A 19,840-nucleotide genomic window follows, 5' to 3' on the forward strand; every position below is an offset into this window, starting at 1 on the left:
CCTCCCTCCCTCCCTCCCTCCCTCCCTCCCTCCCTCCCTCCCTCCCTCCCTCCCTCCCTCCCTCCCTCCTGCTCTGAGAAGTCAGCCCCTCCCTCCCTCCCTCCTGCTCTGAGAAGTCAGCCCTCCCCTCCCTCCCTCCCCTCCCTCCCTCCCTCATGCTCTGAGAAGTCAGCCCTCCCCTCCCTCCCTCCCTCCCTCCCTCCTGCTCTGAGAAGTCAGCCCTCCCCTCCCTCCCTCCCTCCCTCCCTCCCTCCCTCCCTCCCTCCCTCCCTCCCTCCCTCCCTCCCTCCCTCCCTCCCTCCCTCCCTCCCTGCTCTGAGAAGTCAGCCCTCCCCTCCCCTCCCATCCCCTCCCTCCCTCCCTCCCTCCCTCCCTCCCTCCCTCCCTCCCTCCCTCCCCTTTAATGACTGTAAAGAGCGGGGCTGCTTAAATTGCTCGCTAGCACAACATTTTGATAATTCCGCTTCATGATGACTGCCGACCGACGAGGTTTTGTATTTTGCCAGCAGCACAGATCATGAGAGGGGTTCCCGATAACAGTGTCATTGCACTTTACTGCACTGACTATCAAAGGGGCGCTCACACAGTTTGTTGTTGCATTTTATAGATAACCAGTCGTTGTCTTGGGGCCCCAAGCCGGCTCGGCGCCCCAAGCAACTGCTTGTTTTGCTTGCCTTGTCGCGACGGGTCTGTGCGTGTGTCGTAATTTCTTCCCGGTACGGCGTACCGGCCAGTACCGGCTTACTTTCACCCCTGGTTCAAACCGACACTAGGACCTAGGTTTGAGCTGAGCTACATTTGACAACGTCTGGTTTTAGTGACCTCTCTTTCTGGAGCTAAAAACCCAGTTTCCCTCATCTCAGGGTTTAAAAACTCAGTTTTCACTAAACCCGCTTTCTGGGAATACAATTATGATTGTGACTACAATCATAGTTGAACCATATTGTAGATTGTAGAGTAAACATGCAGTTTTTAATTGTATCATTATTAAATGCAAGGCCTATTAACGTAGTTTGATATATGTTCAGTGTTAAGCAACATTACATAAAGAGGTGCATGTCCTTACTTGAGTTTCTCCAGTCTGCAGTGTGGATCCTCCAGTCCAGCAGAGAGCAGCTTCAATCCTTTTTCTCCTGGATGATTGTAGCTCAGGTCCAGTTCCCTCAGGTGGAAGGGGTTGGACCTCAGAGCTGAGGCCAGAGAAGCACAGCCTTCCTCTGTGACCAGACAGCCTGACAGCCTGTAGAAAGAGGATCAATATAGTGACAGAATCCATCTGGGCCTCCAGAGTGAGTCAGCACAGAGGGGTTCATTTGGCAGGTGCTGTCATAGCTGCACCTCCCCTCATTAGACAGAGTGACCCACATAATCCCACTCATTCAAGACGGGTTCAAGTAGACAAGGTCATTGCGGGTGCACCCACTCAACAATACAAGTTTACCTTTTTGACATTGTTATGAATACAGACAATATCTGTCTGTAAATAAATCTATATATTTGTACAACATGGTTTTTGTATTGGGAATGTTGGGATGATAATACAAAATCGAGGATAAAGAACAAGCAAGTTTGCTCAACAATTCAATCAATTAGCCAATTCCCTGGCCTGAATATGTCCACTATTTTAAACAGTTATCATATTCCAAAGGAAGAAATCTTAATGCATCTAAACCAGCCAAGATAAATTAGAGTAGGCTATAGGAAAGGGAATAATGCGGCAGATAATATTTCAAAAGTGTTTTTGTATTCCACAAAACCTGGCCGCTATCCCCAATCAAGGGACATTGTCGTCACCTGCGCTGGTATGATTGACGGAGATGGAAACTCTGAAGTTCAACGTGCAGGGAGAGTGTGTACTGGCAGCACGCTTTACGGCGTTCTATACATTATCCCGCTTATTACACGGCTACTTGACAAAAACAAATAACTTAACACAGTGTGTCTTTTTACAATTTATTTGTTACCATTCGTAGGCTAGTGTTGATCAGCAGAGAAATAGTTCGCCAAAGACGTTGAACTTCATCGACATTGAACATTCTTTAGGCTTCAAATCAGCTGACGTCGCTAAGCAACGGAGTACGCTGGGGTTGAAAAGTTACCGGACTACTTGCGGAGTGCTACGAAAGACGTGAATCCGAGGCAAAAAGGCCACTTCCCTTGACAGCGGTCAAATATGCATAGCAACGGTCAAATATGAAGAAAAAAAATCACCATAGAACGTTGGGAAGCCCCATTCAAGTGAATGGAGTATTCTACAGCGTTAAGAACAGCCGTGTAAGGTCGCCGTTTACTGAGTGTACCGGTCTGACAGTATAACTCCCTGGCCACTTTTTTCCCCCCCAATCCGCCCCTGCTCGCGTCCCCATACCCTGCCTCAGTCAACTCAAATGTAATTTTACATATAAAACGGTGAAATATCAGCCTACCTGGCAAACTTAACTGAGTTGAACTCCAACTGAAGAATATCCCACCTCAGTCGCTCTTTATTAGCTAGCCTCAAAATGTCCTTTATACACCGCAAATATCCTGTGGTTATCCTGAGGTAAACTTCTTCAAAATTATTGTAAAAAACCTGTGAACTTCTTTTGTTCTGGACTGGCAAGTCATTTTTTGTTGACTTAAACTTTCAGATGTTAAACTTTTCTTATCTTTGAATTTTCTGAGCAGCTATAGCCTACTTCGCAGGCTCCGACGCTGTTCTTTCTAGAAACACGGCTAACTGATCAGAGAGAGATCACATGACTTAGCATGACAAGAAACGTCATGCCATTGGACAATATGATCATATTAAAATAACAGCAAGTTCTTCTGAAAAATGTAAGGGGAATTAAATGGAAGTGAAATTAACCAAATGTATGCCAAAAAACATAGCTACCCAATAAATGTATGTATTTTAAAATAACAGAATGCTTATCAGTATTTATTTAATTCTGTTAGGTCATTAGATAATCATATTCTGCTCCAAAAGAGCAACATAACTACCTGTTGGCTCTGCCTTCCATCCTGAGAGGAGAGAAACTGCTATATTCGGATGGTGTTCATGAATAACGGTTAATCATTTAACCCCATCATGCCTATGTCTTTCTGTATTTCAACATTTTATATTCTTGCTAAATATATTTACATTTAGCGGACACTCTTACCCAGAGCGACTTACAATAAGTACAGGGACATTCCCCCTGAGGCAAGTAGGATGAAGTGACTTGCCCAAGGACACAACGTCATATTGCACGGTCGGGAATCGAACCGGCAACCTTCTGATTAACAGCCCGACTCCCTAACCGCTCAGCCATCTGAGCTCAGCCATCCTACACTGCTCAAAACAAATAAAAGAACACTTTGAAAACACATCAGATCTCAAATGTGAAAATGTTTTATGTTGGATATCTATACTGATGTAAGACAGTGTAATGTCTTAGGAACGAAAGGATACCACATGTTTTGATGGAAATACGTTTTTAACCTAAAGAGGGCTTCATTTTACAGCCCCTCCCAAAATCAAAATGAAAAAAATTTGTTGCAGGCTGGTCCATTTTGACAAAATGTCTGCAACTCAAAATGCTTCTCAACATCTTGTGTGGCCCCCACGTGCTTGTATGCATGCTTGACAACGTTGCGGCATGCTCCTAATGAGACGACGGATGGTGTCTTGTGGGATGTCCTCCCAGATCTGTTGAAGGGCATCAGCAAGCTCCTGTAAAGTCTGAGGAGCAACCTGGCGGCGTCTGATGGACCCAAACATAATGTCCCAGAGGTGTTCTATCGGGTTTAGGTCAGGTGATCGTGAGGGCCAGTCAATTGTATCGATTCCTTCATCCTCCAGGTACTGCCTGCATACTCTTGCCACATCAGGCTGGGCATTGTCATGCATCAGGAGGAACCCAGGACCTACTGAACCAGCGTAGGGTCTGACCATGGGTTCAAGGATTTCATCCCGATACCTAATGGCAGTCAGACTGCCGTTCTCTAGCCTGTAGAGGCCTGTGCGTCCCTCCATGGATATGCCTCCCCAGACCATCACTGACCCACCACCAAACCGGTCATGCTGAATGAAGTTGCAGGCAGTACAGTGTTCTCCTTGGCTTCTCCAGACCCTTTCACGTCTATCACAGGTGCTCAGGGTGAACCTGCTCTCATCTGTGAAAAGCATACAGGGCGCCAGTGGCGGACATGCCAGTTCTGGTGTTCTATAGCAAATGCCAATGGAGCTCCACGGTGCTGGGCAGTGAGCACAGGGCACACTGCAGGACGTTGTGCCCTGAGGCCACCCTCATGAAGTCTGTTTCTGATTGTTTGGGCAGAGACATTCACACCAGTGGCTTGCTGGAGGTCATTCTGTAGGGCTCGGGCAGTGCTCAACTCAATTGAGTTGGGGGCCCCTGCGAATTTGTAGAATTACTATTAACATAATATATAACATTTTTTAATTAAGCTGTGGTTTCATGTGCTCTTGGGGCCCTCTGGTGGCCTTGGGGGCCCTAAGCAGCCCCTTAGTTCGCTTATGCCTTGGGCCGGCTCTGGCTCAACCTGTTCCTCCTTGCACAAAGCAGCAGTTATTGATCCTGCTGATGGGTTGAGGACCTTCTACGGCCCTGTCCAGCTCTCTTAGAGTAACTGCCTGCCTCCTGGAATCTCCTCCATGTTCTGGAGATTGTGCTGGGAGACACATAAAATCTCCTTGCAACGGCACGTGTGAATGTGCCATCCTAGGGTTGCCACCCGTCCCTTAAAATACGGAATCGTCCGGTATTTGAGAATGAAATAGCACGTCCCGTTTTGAATCAATACAAATTGCTGATTGGGTAATACTCGCTGCCATCGTTGGTTTGATCGGTTTGTTTCAGGATCACGGCTAATCAGAGTCAGAGGAGGGCGGGTCTCTTGGCGGAGAGTCGTTTTGAAAGAATTGCAGAGGCAGCTCCAGATACCCCCCCACGTAATAAGAAGTACACTTATAAAAGGAAGTTGGCTTGACATGCTCCAATACTGCACACTACTACTTCTGGTCCACTGCTGTTATCGTGTTCATGATGTTCATGGAAGATCCTTAGCAAGTCTCCTGCACTATATATATTTTTTCCAATATACTTTTTTGAGTATCAAAGTATTTTTTTTATATGTTTCACAATTCACAAGTTCCTCCAAAAGCCTATTTTTAATGGTCTCACTGTCAAACTTTGTTGGCCTATGTTTATTATCATCATAGCTGTGTATTCAGCTATGACGATATGACCACTTGAGTTGTGATATAGAGAGAGACTGAGTGCATCTGTTCACACTGATTGTAATAGCAGATATCTTTTTATAATTACCATGTATCTTAATATTTTTATGAAACATGTTTTAAGGTGTGATTTACCACCACTGGCACGTCATCGGCCCTGTGGTCTTCGTGGCCCTAAGGGGTTTTATCATGCCATACCCTGATAAAAACTGTTCCTTAATTCTTTTTGAGCAGTGTATTTTAAAGTTGTTCATCTCTTGTCTACATTTAGTTCTCTTTTTGCTTTAATCTTATGTTACATGTAGCAAAACCAACCTCAAGGAATATAATGGCCAATATTATCTTTAGTGATCTGTGCAAATGACCATAAAAGTGTGTTCAACTTCCTGAAGAGCAGCCTTGCACCTGACAGTTATGGCCGAAATATACTTCACGCTAAGTACGTGTACACATGCTGAATGGCTGCAGCACGTATCCTGCGTTCGTTTGGTGCCTACTTTGTGCACGTCTCCATGGCCTTTAAATGTACGCATACGCAAGGTGCAATACCGACAGAAATCATGGGCCAGTATACTATCCCTGCATCTCAGATGGAATGCTACCTTCAACCTACACTGAAGCTCCCATGTCACCTCGCTCTTCATCTCCCTCCACTGGCTACCCATCACGGCCCGCATCAGATTCAAGACCCTGGTCCTGACCTTCCGAGCGGTGAACGGGACTGTACCTGCCTACATCCAGTCTCTCCTCCAGCCTTATACCCCCACCCACCACCTACGGTCTTCTTCTGACAACCGTCTGGTGGCCCCACCTCTCAAGAGCGCCCGCTCCCAACCCAAGCTCTTCTCCTGTCTGGCCCCACAATGGGGGAATCATCTCCCCACCTCCATCAGAGACACTGACTGTCTCTCCACCTTCAAGAAAAGGCTAAAGATGCACTTGTTCCGGGAGGACATCAGCACTTCAGAAAGATTTGTTGGATCAGATGTTAGCTTATTTCCACCAGGAACACAATGACATTTATTGAGGGACTTGTTGGTCACTCTTGTTGGTTGTACTTGCTGTGAATTATATTATTGTTGCTTGCTTTCCACCAGGTACACTCTAGCACGTTAGAGGATTATTTTGATTAATTGAACATGCTCTTCTGGATTTACCCCTTGGCACTTATTAGCTTTTTCACAATGTATGCTTCATGTTTTGGCTGTTTTAGCCAGTTACATAGTAGTATTATACACCAAGCACACTTCTTGCTATTCCTAATCCAAAACCCTTCATGCAGTGGAAGAGGCATCAACCACAGGGACTGACGTGGAAATTGACACCATACTGTTGAAACGATGAAGATGGATATGATTATAGATTTATCTGATTGAAAATGAAACTTTTTTCACCCCTTTTAGTATTATTTTATATTACTGGAATCCATATGTTAAGCTGTTGACTTATTATAGTTGAGCTTAGTATTATTACCACTAAACGATAGAAGATATTGAGCCTGAGTGTGAGATCTGGGTGACAGAGGCTGAGGAGTGAGGGAGAAGGCCACCTGGAGGCAGGCAGAGGCTGAGGAGTGAGGGAGAAGGCCACCTGGAGGCAGGCAGAGGCTGAGGAGTGAGGGAGAAGGCCACCTGGAGGCAGGCAGAGGCTGAGGAGTGAGGGAGAAGGCCACCTGGAGGCAGGCAGAGGCTGAGGAGTCAGGGAGAAGGCCACCTGGAGGCAGGCAGAGGCTGAGGAGTGAGGGAGAAGGCCACCTGGAGGCAGGCAGAGGCTGAGGAGTGAGGGAGAAGGCCACCTGGAGGCAGGCAGAGGCTGAGGAGTGAGGGAGAAGGCCACCTGGAGGCAGGCAGAGGCTGAGGAGTCAGGGAGAAGGCCACCTGGAGGCAGGCAGAGGCTGAGGAGTGAGGGAGAAGGCCACCTGGAGGCAGGCAGAGGCTGAGGAGTGAGGGAGAAGGCCACCTGGAGGCAGGCAGAGGCTGAGGAGTGAGGGAGAAGGCCACCTGGAGGCAGGCAGAGGCTGAGGAGTGAGGGAGAAGGCCACCTGGAGGCAGGCAGAGGCTGAGGAGTGAGGGAGAAGGCCACCTGGAGGCAGGCAGAGGCTGAGGAGTGAGGGAGAAGGCCACCTGGAGGCAGGCAGAGGCTGAGGAGTGAGGGAGAAGGCCACCTGGAGGCAGGCAGAGGCTGAGGAGTGAGGGAGAAGGCCACCTGGAGGCAGGCAGAGGCTGAGGAGTGAGGGAGAAGGCCACCTGGAGGCAGGCAGAGGCTGAGGAGTGAGGGAGAAGGCCACCTGGAGGCAGGCAGAGGCTGAGGAGTGAGGGAGAAGGCCACCTGGAGGCAGGCAGAGGCTGAGGAGTGAGGGAGAAGGCCACCTGGAGGCAGGCAGAGGCTGAGGAGTCAGGGAGAAGGCCACCTGGAGGCAGGCAGAGGCTGAGGAGTGAGGGAGAAGGCCACCTGGAGGCAGGCATCGTCCTTCACAGGCAGAGGCTGAGGAGTGAGGGAGAAGGCCACCTGGAGGCAGGCAGAGGCTGAGGAGTCAGGGAGAAGGCCACTTGGAGGCAGGCAGAGGCTGAGGAGTGAGGGAGAAGGCCACCTGGAGGCAGGCATCGTCCTTCACAGGCAGAGGCTGAGGAGTGAGGGAGAAGGCCACCTGGAGGCAGGCAGAGGCTGAGGAGTCAGGGAGAAGGCCACCTGGAGGCAGGCAGAGGCTGAGGAGTGAGGGAGAAGGCCCCCTGGAGGCAGGCAGAGGCTGAGGAGTGAGGGAGAAGGCCACCTGGAGGCAGGCAGAGGCTGAGGAGTGAGGGAGAAAGCCACCTGGAGGCAGGCAGAGGCTGAGGAGTGAGGGAGAAGGCCACCTGGAGGCAGGCAGAGGCTGAGGAGTCAGGGAGAAGGCCACCTGGAGGCAGGCAGAGGCTGAGGAGTGAAGGAGAAGGCCACCTGGAGGCAGGCATCGTCCTTCACAGGCAGAGGCTGAGGAGTGAGGGAGAAGGCCACCTGGAGGCAGGCAGAGGCTGAGGAGTGAGGGAGAAGGCCACCTGGAGGCAGGCAGAGGCTGAGGAGTGAGGGAGAAGGCCACCTGGAGGCAGGCATCGTCCTTCAAAGGCAGAGGCTGAGGAGTGAGGGAGAAGGCCACCTGGAGGCAGGCAGAGGCTGAGGAGTGAGGGAGAAGGCCACCTGGAGGCAGGCAGAGGCTGAGGAGTCAGGGAGAAGGCCACCTGGAGGCAGGCAGAGGCTGAGGAGTGAAGGAGAAGGCCACCTGGAGGCAGGCATCGTCCTTCACAGGCAGAGGCTGAGGAGTGAGGGAGAAGGCCACCTGGAGGCAGGCAGAGGCTGAGGAGTGAGGGAGAAGGCCACCTGGAGGCAGGCAGAGGCTGAGGAGTGAGGGAGAAGGCCACCTGGAGGCAGGCATCGTCCTTCACAGGCAGAGTCCTGAGCTACAAGTCAAGATGCACTGTTTTTGGCCCCACACCTAGAATCTTATCTGTGGCCGCCTGCACAAGGTCAGCACTAGCCCTAAGTAGGGAGGATTTACAACGAGCCTCATTGTGTAAGCAGCGTGAGCAGCCTCATCGTAAATGTGGGCTACAGAACCTGTTTTAAGACAAACACTTATTATTGTCACCCAGCAGCAAAATGTACATCTCCAAATTTAAGCAAGGTTAAACACCAAAGCTAAGGTGCGAGTGAAATCTGAAACCCCCAGAACAAGTGACCAATTGTGTTATGAGAAAGATCTGAGAGCATCTGTAGTTACCAATAGTAAAATAACACATGAAAATAGGTGAGCAGTATATAATTGCATGCCTGGGGGGTAAAGATCAGTTGGGTTCCGGAACCTGCTCACGTTTATTGGGATTTTTGTCATCTTGAAGACCAATAAAGCCTTTGCATCAAACTTTGCTGAGTTCCAGTGCCGTTTTTGGAACTTTGAAGATTGATTGAAGACTTTGAACATTTTAAACAACAGCACAAAAGCTGCCAGATGCATAACTCCCTGTCCAGGTAAATGTACAATAATATGATGAATAGTATATCTTAACCCCTGTGTTGGAGCCATTATACAACTTTGTTTTGTTTATACACCACGTTGGTGATGCTAATTAATCGGCAGTATTATGTTTGAGCACTGGGTGGAGCATTGCCTTTGGGAAGGCATACAGGTGATTAACAGCCAGAGATACACAGGTGTGTGGTGTTGTAGTCTTTTTTCACTTATATTTGGGGTTACGCCAGGATAGGGTTAGGTTAGGACACTGGCCCCACGTAAGATAGGAGAAGCTCTGGAAAAGCCCTGGGCTGAGAATGAGGAGGCTATGAGTCAACAGTCAAGAGCATGCAGGTCCCCTCCCTAGTTGTCCTATTTTCTGCTCGTAAACAAGACTGTTCTGCTTGTGTGGCTTCTGGTATCTGTGTGTTCCAGAATACAGCGGGTCACGCTGACCAGGGGAAACACCCCGCCCGGATAGAACTGACCCATGAGACCTGACTACGGAGAAAACAAACAAAGGCCCATCTGTTATCTATTACCCAGACTGATTTCCCACCATGTAGCCAAAGAATATATGACGCGTATAAACTGTATAAATATGGTTGAATATCTGATATGCCCCGGACAATCTCAGCTGAGATGTCTGGTGTATGTTCCAAATCTTCTGCATAATAAAAGCCTACGCATCCGCCCTTTGACAACGACTCAAGCCTATTCTTAAAGAACAACTTAGGAATCACTTTTAAAGCCCACAACAGTGGCTAGGTGGAAAAGCATACAGCTTTTCACCGTGTCAGGTTTGTGTGTCATTTTTTGATGTCTTTAATTTCTTTGGTGTGCCAAAGAAAATGAATGGAACTAATCCAGGAATGAAATGGACTGTATTGCTGTGTCACGGCCACAGCCGTGCCCCCCTGTTGTTTTTGGTTTTGCCCTGGCCTAGTGTTTCCCTGTCATTGTCATCACCTGTGTCTCAGTTCTCGTTAGTTTCATTGTGTTCACCTGTGTCTTGTTTGTTTCTGTGTATTTAGGTTCCTGTTTTGTGTCCAGTCTTTGTCTTAGCATTGCCCTTTGTCCCTGCGTCTGTTTCCGGTTTCAAGTATTAAACCCTTTGTTTTTGACCATGCCTGCTGACTCTCCTGCGTTTGGGTCCTACCCCTCCACACGTCGTGACATGCTGGTGCTACGGTGAGCAGACCATCAGGAAAATAAATGGGTCACAGCACAGAAATGCAGACAGATTGTGGACATTGATTATTGGCACGCAGAACACGCGTCCCAGCAAGTGCTTCCCTGCTCCCACCTCATTGGCCTAATGTAGGAGTTGGTAAAAGACTCTACACCTTGTTTTGTCATAAGGGTCAAACATGACTGCTATTATATTTAACAGCAGAGAAAACCTTCAAATTGTTTTTTTTTACCCAACTTCAAATGTTTTACTCTTCCTAGTGACCCCAACATTCGTAAAATGTAAAAAAGAATTAAAATCACAACAACCACAAAGACACACACGTCCACAGAGGGACAGTGATCTTATGTGTGCTTCTGATTTAGATTACAGAGTCTATAAAGGTGCTGCAGATGATAGCCCCTCCAGTTCTCTCTTTGATGAAGCCAAATCAACCACACAAATACATTACGGATTATAACTTTACTATTGTCTCATGTACAACATAAATACAGACCTCAGTGTCTCCAGCTTGCAGAGTGGATTCCCCAGTCCAGCAGAGAGCAGCTTCATGCCGGCATCCTTCAGATCATTGTTACTTAGCTCCAGTTGTCTCAGGAAGGAGGCTGACTTCAGAGCTGAGCTCAGAGAAGCACAGCCTTCCTCTGTGATGTGACAGCCTGACAGCCTGTAGAAGGTAATCATGATATGGATTACAAACACTACTATCTTCTAGAGGTAGAAATAAAGAATATCAGTCTGGGGTGCGTTTCCCGAAAGCATTGTAAGCCTAAATTGATCGTAGAGTCCATCGTACGATGGATCTTAGTTGTACGGGCCGTTTCCCAAAACCATCGTAGCTAAAGAAGCACTTGAAAATCGTCGTAGATTAACGAGAGCTCCAGACCAGTGGTAGATCGCTAAGTGCATCGTAGCACAGAGACTCAGTAGAGACACACGTAGGCCGACCATGAAAACTACATTAAACTCATGCTGAAAGTTACTTCCGATGGAAAATAAGATTATTTTGGTCCTCTTTTTACACCAGTAACGCTGGAACTGGGATATTTCTTAGTGAACCATACAAGTTTGACTGCCGAAAAAATATCAGAATCCGGTTTATTCTCAAGTAAATTTAGGTTACACAAAATAATTTGATTTAGTGGGTTTGGCGCATGCAATGAAGGTATTTAAAAAACAAATTTCAGTCTTATTCAAAATACTATAACATTGAAATATGGCTGTTGTAATGTGCAATAGTAACTAGAAATGTATTAACGTAACGCTTTTACGAGTACAATAACACAACAACAATTGAACAATTAAGATGTTTATTAGAATTATAGGGCTGGTAGCACGCCATGCCCGGTGGATGAAGAGGCTGGTGGCAGAGCCGAGCCTGATGTTAGGAGATGGTGGCGCCCAGGAAATGGAAAGACTCCACAGGGTTGACTGAGAAGTCACACAGGGTGAAGGGTATGGAGGACCAAACCTGCCATATTTAAAAACGAATGAATGAATAAATAAATGTCCACATCCATGCATTTAGACATAAATAAATGAATACATGTACTAATTAATGCACAATTGTCAATCAATATTACCTTATAATTTACATGTATTTATGTATTTATTTGTGTATTCATTTATTTATTCATTTATTTATTCATTCATGTATTAATTCATTTATTAATTCATGTGTTCATTCATTTATTCATTCATTTATTCATTCATTTATTAATTCATTCCTGTATTTCTTCTTCTCAATATGTTAATGAGATGTGTCAATCAAAATAGGTAGGCGGTATTTGACACACCATTGGCTAATCGTTTTCCACGCTTTGTATTCGATTATGTAGCCTTACATCCATCCTTGCTGTCATGGACAACATAGCCTACATGGACAGGCTGGCCGACCTTGTTGAAAACAAAGATTTAATTCACCATATATGATATTTGGATAAACAAACATGTTATAAAGATTTTACTACGTTAGTTGTGGGCTATCACTTAACACCCAACTTCACTACGCTGACCGGCCAACCATGTGTTTACCCCGATAAAAACGTAAACATTTTAAAATAAAAAATCCTTGTTGATTGTCAAACTAACATATTTGTCCTGTGTGTACGAGCGAGATAGACAATCTGGCATATAGCCCCCAATCAAGCAGAAGATAAATTTGTGAAGATTGACGACACAAAGTTAATCATCGAAGATGAAAAGTAGCTTAGTCCAAAATGGAGTTGTATGCCCCATAGCATATATTTTACAAAGACTACGGCAACAAAAGCCAAACGTTGCCACGTTATGTTTGGAATGGGATGCCGTAGCGACGGTTATTGTTGGAGCAACAAGTTGCCTAAATAGCCTGTAGCCTATGCCATGTTTATGTACATGTCAGCTTTACATGTAGAAAAGAAAATCTCAGAGAAGGTGAAAGGCTTGGTGACCGGCGTGGAGAAATGCGCGTCTAGTGTGAACAGCATCGCGCCATTCGTAGTATATTGTGGCGCTCCAGGGCGCTTCGCAGCCAGTGTGTCCCAGGCGTTAGCTAGATTGAATCTATGGCTCTGGATTGATTGCAATGTCTGAACGTCAGTTTCCACGCCTACTGGCCTCCTCTCATTATCATATTGGGAACAATGAATGAATGAATGAATGAATAAATAAATGAATAAATAAATGAATATATAAATGAATAAATAAATGAATATATAAATGAATGAATGAATGAATAAATAAATAAATAAATAAATCAATACATAAATGAATACAAAATAAATAAATACATAAATGTAAAATATATTTAACTATTGATTGACAATTGTGCATTAATTAATATATATATTCGTTTATTTCTGTCTAAATGCATGGATGTGGACATTTATTTATTCATTCATTCATTTGTAAATATGGCAGGTTTGGTCCTCCATAGAAGGGGCCAGGAGGGAGTGAAAACTCATACAAAAATCTTAAAAGCCATTGAAGATAGCCTAAGTCCTGCACCGCAGACTTGTCCCCTCTGATTGTGGGGAATTGGATGTGGTCTGGGATGCGGCAAAGTAATGCAGTTGTGACAGCCTGCACAGATCTTGAAACTGAGGCCTTGGAGAGCCCATGTCCATCTCCAATAACCTCCAGAAAACTTCCAGTGGTATAGAACCTTAACACTGCCAGTAGTTGGGTTGCAGGGGTCAGTGCAAAAGACCTCCTTGTTAGCCTCTGCAGGTCTGCTTCTATGTGGTTCAGGAGCATCATGATATCATGATGTCATCTGACAAATCTTACACTCATAATGTATAATTGATCAACCATCAATTCAAGTAGAGTTGATTATTCATGTCAGAAACAATGATTCCATGTTGAAGACATGGGGTATTCATTACTTATGTGTTTGTCATTTGTCACAATGTCATTTGTGGCCAATATGTGAGAATTATGAGATTGCAAACATGGTCTTGGAAAGCTATTGGCCTATGCAAGATTGTAGATATAGTCAGCACTAGAAAATAAGACAGTAAATATGTTGGATTGAGATGCTTGCATTTGTACATTGAATTGTTTAGGCTGGTAGCTGGGACATGCCATGTGTGATACCATTTATATGCATGGGTCTTAACCTTGTAGTTCAATCAAGTAGTAAATACAGGACTCATATATATATTTGCCTATGTAAAGTGTAGTACCAAGAAGAGTTAAAAACCAAGGCACAAGTAATTTGAGAAATAGTTGTTTTATGGGAGTTTGTTCTCCCTGCTCCTGCTCCTCACATGGATCTATAAGGTGAAAACACATGTAAGGATTGGACAGGTAACACTGAATATGATACAATACACAATTCAGCCTTTACTTAATTTAAATAAACATTGTATGCTTAAGGCTATAAGGTAAGCTAAATTTGACACAACCTTGTTGATTGGGCAGAAGAATAGGCACAGAAAGGGAGGGCCTTGTGAACTTCATTTTTTCAATCAAAATCTTCCTCACCTCAATGTGGAGACAAGCCCACGTAATTTCCAAGACCTCCTATTGGTATTTAGCGTCCTGTGTCGCTGATTGCATGTCCTAACACCAGTGTAAAACTCAGATGCAGCATATAGTTTACACGTTCACCTTATTGTCTTTACCTTCATGTAGCATCATACAATGTACATTGAAAGGTACTCAAATAAGTAGCCTATAGTAAATGTAGTTCTCTGTAGTCTATTTTTAAAGTCTTAAAGTTGCGTCAGAAGAATCAGATTTCAGTACAATGGACAGCGTCTTGTTAAGTGCAACATGTTCGGGAAACGCACGTAAGAAATAACAATGGATCGTTATTTTCATTGTAGAGAACCCTTGTAACAGCTACGATCCATCGTTATTGGGAAACGTACCCCTGATCATTTCCTATGAGTGTTGTTATTTATTAATGTCACCCAGCAGTGAAATGTACATCTCCAAATTTACGCAAGGTCAAAGGCACCAAAGCTAAGATGCGAGTGAAATCTGAAACCCCCAGAACAAGTGACCAATTGTGTTATGCGTAAGATCGAAGACCATCTGTAACTAGACGCACTTGTTCCGGGAGTACAACGGCACTTAGGAATGCTTGATTGGACCTGATGTTAGTTTCCTCCAGGATCACAATGACTCTTATTGAGGGAATTGTTGCTCTTGTAGGTTAGCTATAACGAAGTTAACTCTTGAACTCTTGTACTCGCTGTGAAATATTTTACTGTTGATTGTTCTTCTACAGGTACAGTCTTGCACTTTTTGGGTTTATGTTGTTTTAATTTGTAACTTGTATAACTGCATGCTCTTATGGGTCTTCCCTTTGGCACTTGTTTAGTTTTTCACAATGTATGCTTCATCTTATGGCTGCTTGCAATGTTTGGGACTTCCTCGTTCTTATGATCAGTGACCTATGCTCTTTTGTAAAGCTCTCTCTTGGAAGTCGCTTTGGATAAAAGCGTCTGCTAAATGCATAAATGTAAATGTAACTATCAATAGTAAAATAACACATGAAAATAGGTGAGCAGTATGTAATTGCATGCCTGGGGGGTAAAGATCAGTTGGGTTCCGGAACCTGCTCACATTTATTGGGATTTTTGTCATCTTGAAGACCAATAAAGCCTTTGCATCAAACTTTGCCAAGTTCCAGTGCCGTTTTTGGAACTTTGAAGATTGATTGAAGACTTTGAACATTTTAAACAACAGCACAAAAGCTGCCAGATGCATAACTCCCTGTCCAGGTAAATGTACAATAATATGATGAATAGTATATCTTAACCCCTGTGTTGGAGCCATTATACAACTTTGTTTTGTTATATTTATACACCACGTTGGTGATGCTAATTAATCATCAGTTTTATGTTTGAGCACTGGGTGGAGCATTGCCTTTGGGAAGGCATACAGGTGATTAACAGCCAGGGATACACAGGTGTGTGGCTAGGTGGATGAATGGAACTAATCCAGAAATGAAATGGACTGTATTGCTGGTGCTACGGTGAGCAGGCCATCAGGAAATTAAATGGGTCACAGCACAGAAATGCAGACAGATTGTGGACATTGATTATTGGCACGCAGAACACGCGTCCAAGCAAGTGCTTCCCTGCTCCCACCTCATTGGCCTAATGTAGGAGTTGGTAAAAGACTCTACACCTTGTTTTGTCATAAGGGTCAAACATGACTGCTATTATATTTAACAGCAGAGAAACCTCAAATGTCTTACTTTTCCTAGTGACCCCAACATTCGTAAAATGTAAAAAAGAATTAACATCACAACAACCACAAAGACACACGTCCACAAGGGAAAGTGACATTATGTGTGCTTCTGATTTAGATTACAGAGTCTATAAAGGTGCTGCAGATGATAGTCCCTCCAGTTCTCTCTTTGATGAAGCCATGAGTGCAACTCGTCTTTATCAACCACACAAATACATTACGGATTATAACTTTACTATTGTCTCATGTAGAACATAAATACAGACCTCAGTGTCTCTAGTTTGCAGAGTGGATTCCCCAGTCCAGCAGAGAGCAGCTTCATGCCGGCATCCTTCAGATCATTGTTACTTAGCTCCAGTTGTCTCAGGAAGGAGGCTGACTTCAGAGCTGAGCTCAGAGAAGCACAGCCTTCCTCTGTGATGTGACAGCCTGACAGCCTGTAGAAGGTAATCATGATATGGATTACAAACACTACTATCTTCTAGAGGTAGAAATAAAGAATATCAGTCTGATCATTTCCCGGGGTGGCACTGGACCCCCCTGATATCTGACTGGCCACCCCAGGTGCCACCCCAAAATGTCATTCGCTATCCCTGGCAATTGGATGCTGATTGACATTTAATTTATCTTGTTAAAAGAAGCGTTTCTTTTGACATCTGGCAGCGCATTTTTTCATTGAGGATATTTCCACAGTTCACCAGTCAGTCACAAATCACTACGCCAGCGTCTGATACAGCGCCAGCGACGGAAGACAAGAGCATCATATTACAGTTATCGTTTTAAGGTTTAGCATTGGGGTCGAGGCTTCCTGAGCACAATAATGTTATGAAAATTGAGTTGCTGGGCCGCAGAGCCATAGAAAAAGATGCATATTGGCAATTTGGTTCCATAACAGATTCAGATAAGAGAATTGTCTCTGTTTGCGTTGCCCTGTGTAGCCCTTGTTTAGCACTTATAGCTAACAGCGCAGCGCAGTTGTCATACTGTGGTGTAGTTGATTCAATTTCGTTTTTTCATTTTCACTCACTCTTGTGAAACCCAGACGTAACAGAAAAAAACAAGCAGTAACCTGGTCTTAACTTTGAATGCTCCATCCCCCTGCCCAACCCCCTCAGAATCAGAAGGGATTTTATTCGCCATGAATGTTTGCACAGACTTTGGTAGGAAGGTGCATACATTAAACATATAGGAATATTGAAACTTAAATATGTGGACTAACTATACAAAAGGAGCAAAGTCGAGCTAATACTAAGGGGATTTAGAATAAAAAATAAAATACAAGTAGCCATAATTTACAATCTAACCTAACCTTCGCCAACCACCAGGATGCCCGGCATCCGAACATTCCGGGCATTCCCATTAATGGCAGAGAACAGGTTGATTGGCATGTCGGATCCCGCGAACACTGCTGGTAAACAACCAACTAACAGCCTAACATTTAACACACGTCTTTCTGTGTGGGTCGCTACACTATGTTTGTACTTAAACTGCTAAGATTACTTGATGAGATGCCTTATCAATCTATCAATCTATTAACGTTACAAAAGATGGACACTGCAGTCAGATAGCTACCCTGTTTGCTATTGTATAATGCCCGTTTGAAGTGTATTTCAGAGTAGGCCATGATATAGTAACTTAAAGGCTGGTAGTTGATTGAAGATAATAATGGGGAGATTTTTAAGATTTAGATTGGACTCAAATGTGGATAATTGGATGTGTAGGCCTATATGTTATTTTTGCTTAGGGTTCACTTCAAACATTAAAAGAAGGGATGAGATAGCAGACTTCTTTAAAAAGCTGAGCAAACAGGATCAGGTGGAAATAGACCCCAGTCCTTGCACCACCCCAAGACCTCAGAGCAGCTCCCTCCCCGAGGCTACAGGCACCAGGTCAGAGCATACTAGTCAGTCAGTCACTGAGTTTAGCTTGTGTTTGTAGGCCACACATGTAAGTCTACACAAAGGTTTTTTTCCGATTAAGCCTCACTTTAAAATGTTGGTTCTTGTTTTGATGGCTGTGGCATTTTTTGTGTGAGTATACACTAATAGTTATGTTTTAATGTAAAAGATTCATAAAAGGATCTAACCTCTAACCTGGTTAGACCCAGATGATATATTCATGAAAACAGAGTGACCACAGTCTCTCCAGTTTGTGAGTACAGTACAGTGGGTGTCAGAAAGAAATGAATTGCTTTGGATAAACAGGCCACACTGAAGAACTCAGGCTTAAGTGAATTTCTATTTCTCATCAGCAATCATATGAATAATTGACACTGCTTAGATGCCAGGCTAAGGTTACACACACATTTTCAGTCTTGGTCTGTGGACCCCCTGAAGTAGCCCTGGCCACCCCTTGGCCACCCCATATATAAAATTCTGGTTCCGCCACTGCAATCAGGGAGGCTGGCACTGTCTAGGTGTTTAGGGTTACATCAAGAGCACTGAGTTGGAACTGATTATCTGGGTTCAACATCCATTTGCACATTTTATTTTCATTTCTTCTGGATGCATGATTATGCTTTGCTTATGATCTGCACCTCTCTTCCTCACCAACCACCTCTGGAGAAGTGGAACTCTCACTGAATAGCTCCTCCCAGGCTTTCTTAAATGTTTTAACTGAGGTTTCCTGAGAGTTTCACCTTGTCTTCTGTTAAATACCTTTTGGGCTTATGTATGTAAAATGAATGTGTTTTCATAGTGGTTAAACTGTAAGCTCCTTTGTTTATTGTTGGAATGTTCTGAGACTAGTTAGGTCAAGAGAGGGGATGAAGGATTTAGAGGTATGTCTGTTTGACCAGTGAAGACTGACCACTGTGGGACAGTAAACCCTGGAGGATGGGTGTATGATATTAAATGGCCTGCTATCTAAGATTGTTGATACAATGGAGATTAGTTTGACCAGGGGGGTCATCTGGAGACATGAAGTCTGGGTGATTTTTGGGTCATTTTGATGTTTTATGACACCCTGACTTGTTGCAGGAGAACCTCATCACCTGGGGGAAGGAGCTCTGGGACATCAGGTTCTGAGGCTGTTGTTTCAGCTGTCACTGAATTGGGTTAGAAACATTTGACAGACGTGTCCTGATTGTTGTATAGAAATGACCAGATGTTAGGTACTATATAAAACTGTATATATACTATATAGGAATGTGTTCCGGTGCACCTGCAGTATGGCTGCACTATTACCTAGCATTTTGTTTGTCTCGTTAGTGTTTGTAAGTTGTTTTTGTCAATCTTGTATTTTGCATTTAGTACGACCAGCAAACACTTCTGGATACTAGGTCGTCACTTAGCTTAAGGATTATTTTACAAACTTGAATTCCACTTTCCGGAGTTCCAGCTCGGACTGCAGCGGGCTCTTTGTTGTTCCGCCGCTCAGTTCTTGTTCGAACTCGGAAACGGAGCTTCTAACCTGCTTTTTCAACCATCCTACTCGCTAATGTTCAGGTTTACTTTCTTTGGGCCATGGATGTAGCGGTACTAGCATCTCACTGCTCTCCTGTCCTTGAGCTATTAACTGTAAAATCAGGCCCTTCTATCCACCTCGGGATTTACTCTGGTTTACTTCAGTCGTCATGAGTGCAGTCTATATACCCCAATCCCCCCCCCCCCCCCCCCCAGGCAGATAAGGTCGCTGCTTTGGATGAACTGTATGGGATTATCAATGGTCTGGAGAATGTGCACCATGAGGCAGCCTTCATTGTTGTTGGTGATTTCAACAGAGCCAACATGAAGAAGGTCCTGCCCAAATACTA

The 19,840-nt window shown here is 44.7% G+C and overlaps 1 protein-coding gene across 1 annotated transcript in view; it reads right to left on the reverse strand.

Moving 5' to 3' along the window:
• Positions 1–11,109, reverse strand: part of LOC146273947 (stonustoxin subunit beta-like) — a 15,808-nt gene extending 4,699 nt beyond the window's left edge. The window contains exons 1-2 of the mRNA XM_084704535.1: positions 10,895–11,109; positions 1,067–1,240 (exon numbers count right to left, since the gene is read on the reverse strand). Coding sequence (XP_084560661.1) covers positions 1,067–1,240; positions 10,895–11,082 — 362 coding nt within the window. The 5' untranslated portion in view covers positions 11,083–11,109. The remainder of the gene's footprint in view (positions 1–1,066; positions 1,241–10,894) is intronic.
• Positions 11,110–19,840: the final 8,731 nt, after the last annotated feature.

This window comes from Hypomesus nipponensis, chromosome 9 (assembly GCF_054491055.1).
Source record: "Hypomesus nipponensis isolate SF chromosome 9, ASM5449105v1, whole genome shotgun sequence".
NCBI classification, from domain to species: Eukaryota; Metazoa; Chordata; class Actinopteri; order Osmeriformes; family Osmeridae; genus Hypomesus; species Hypomesus nipponensis.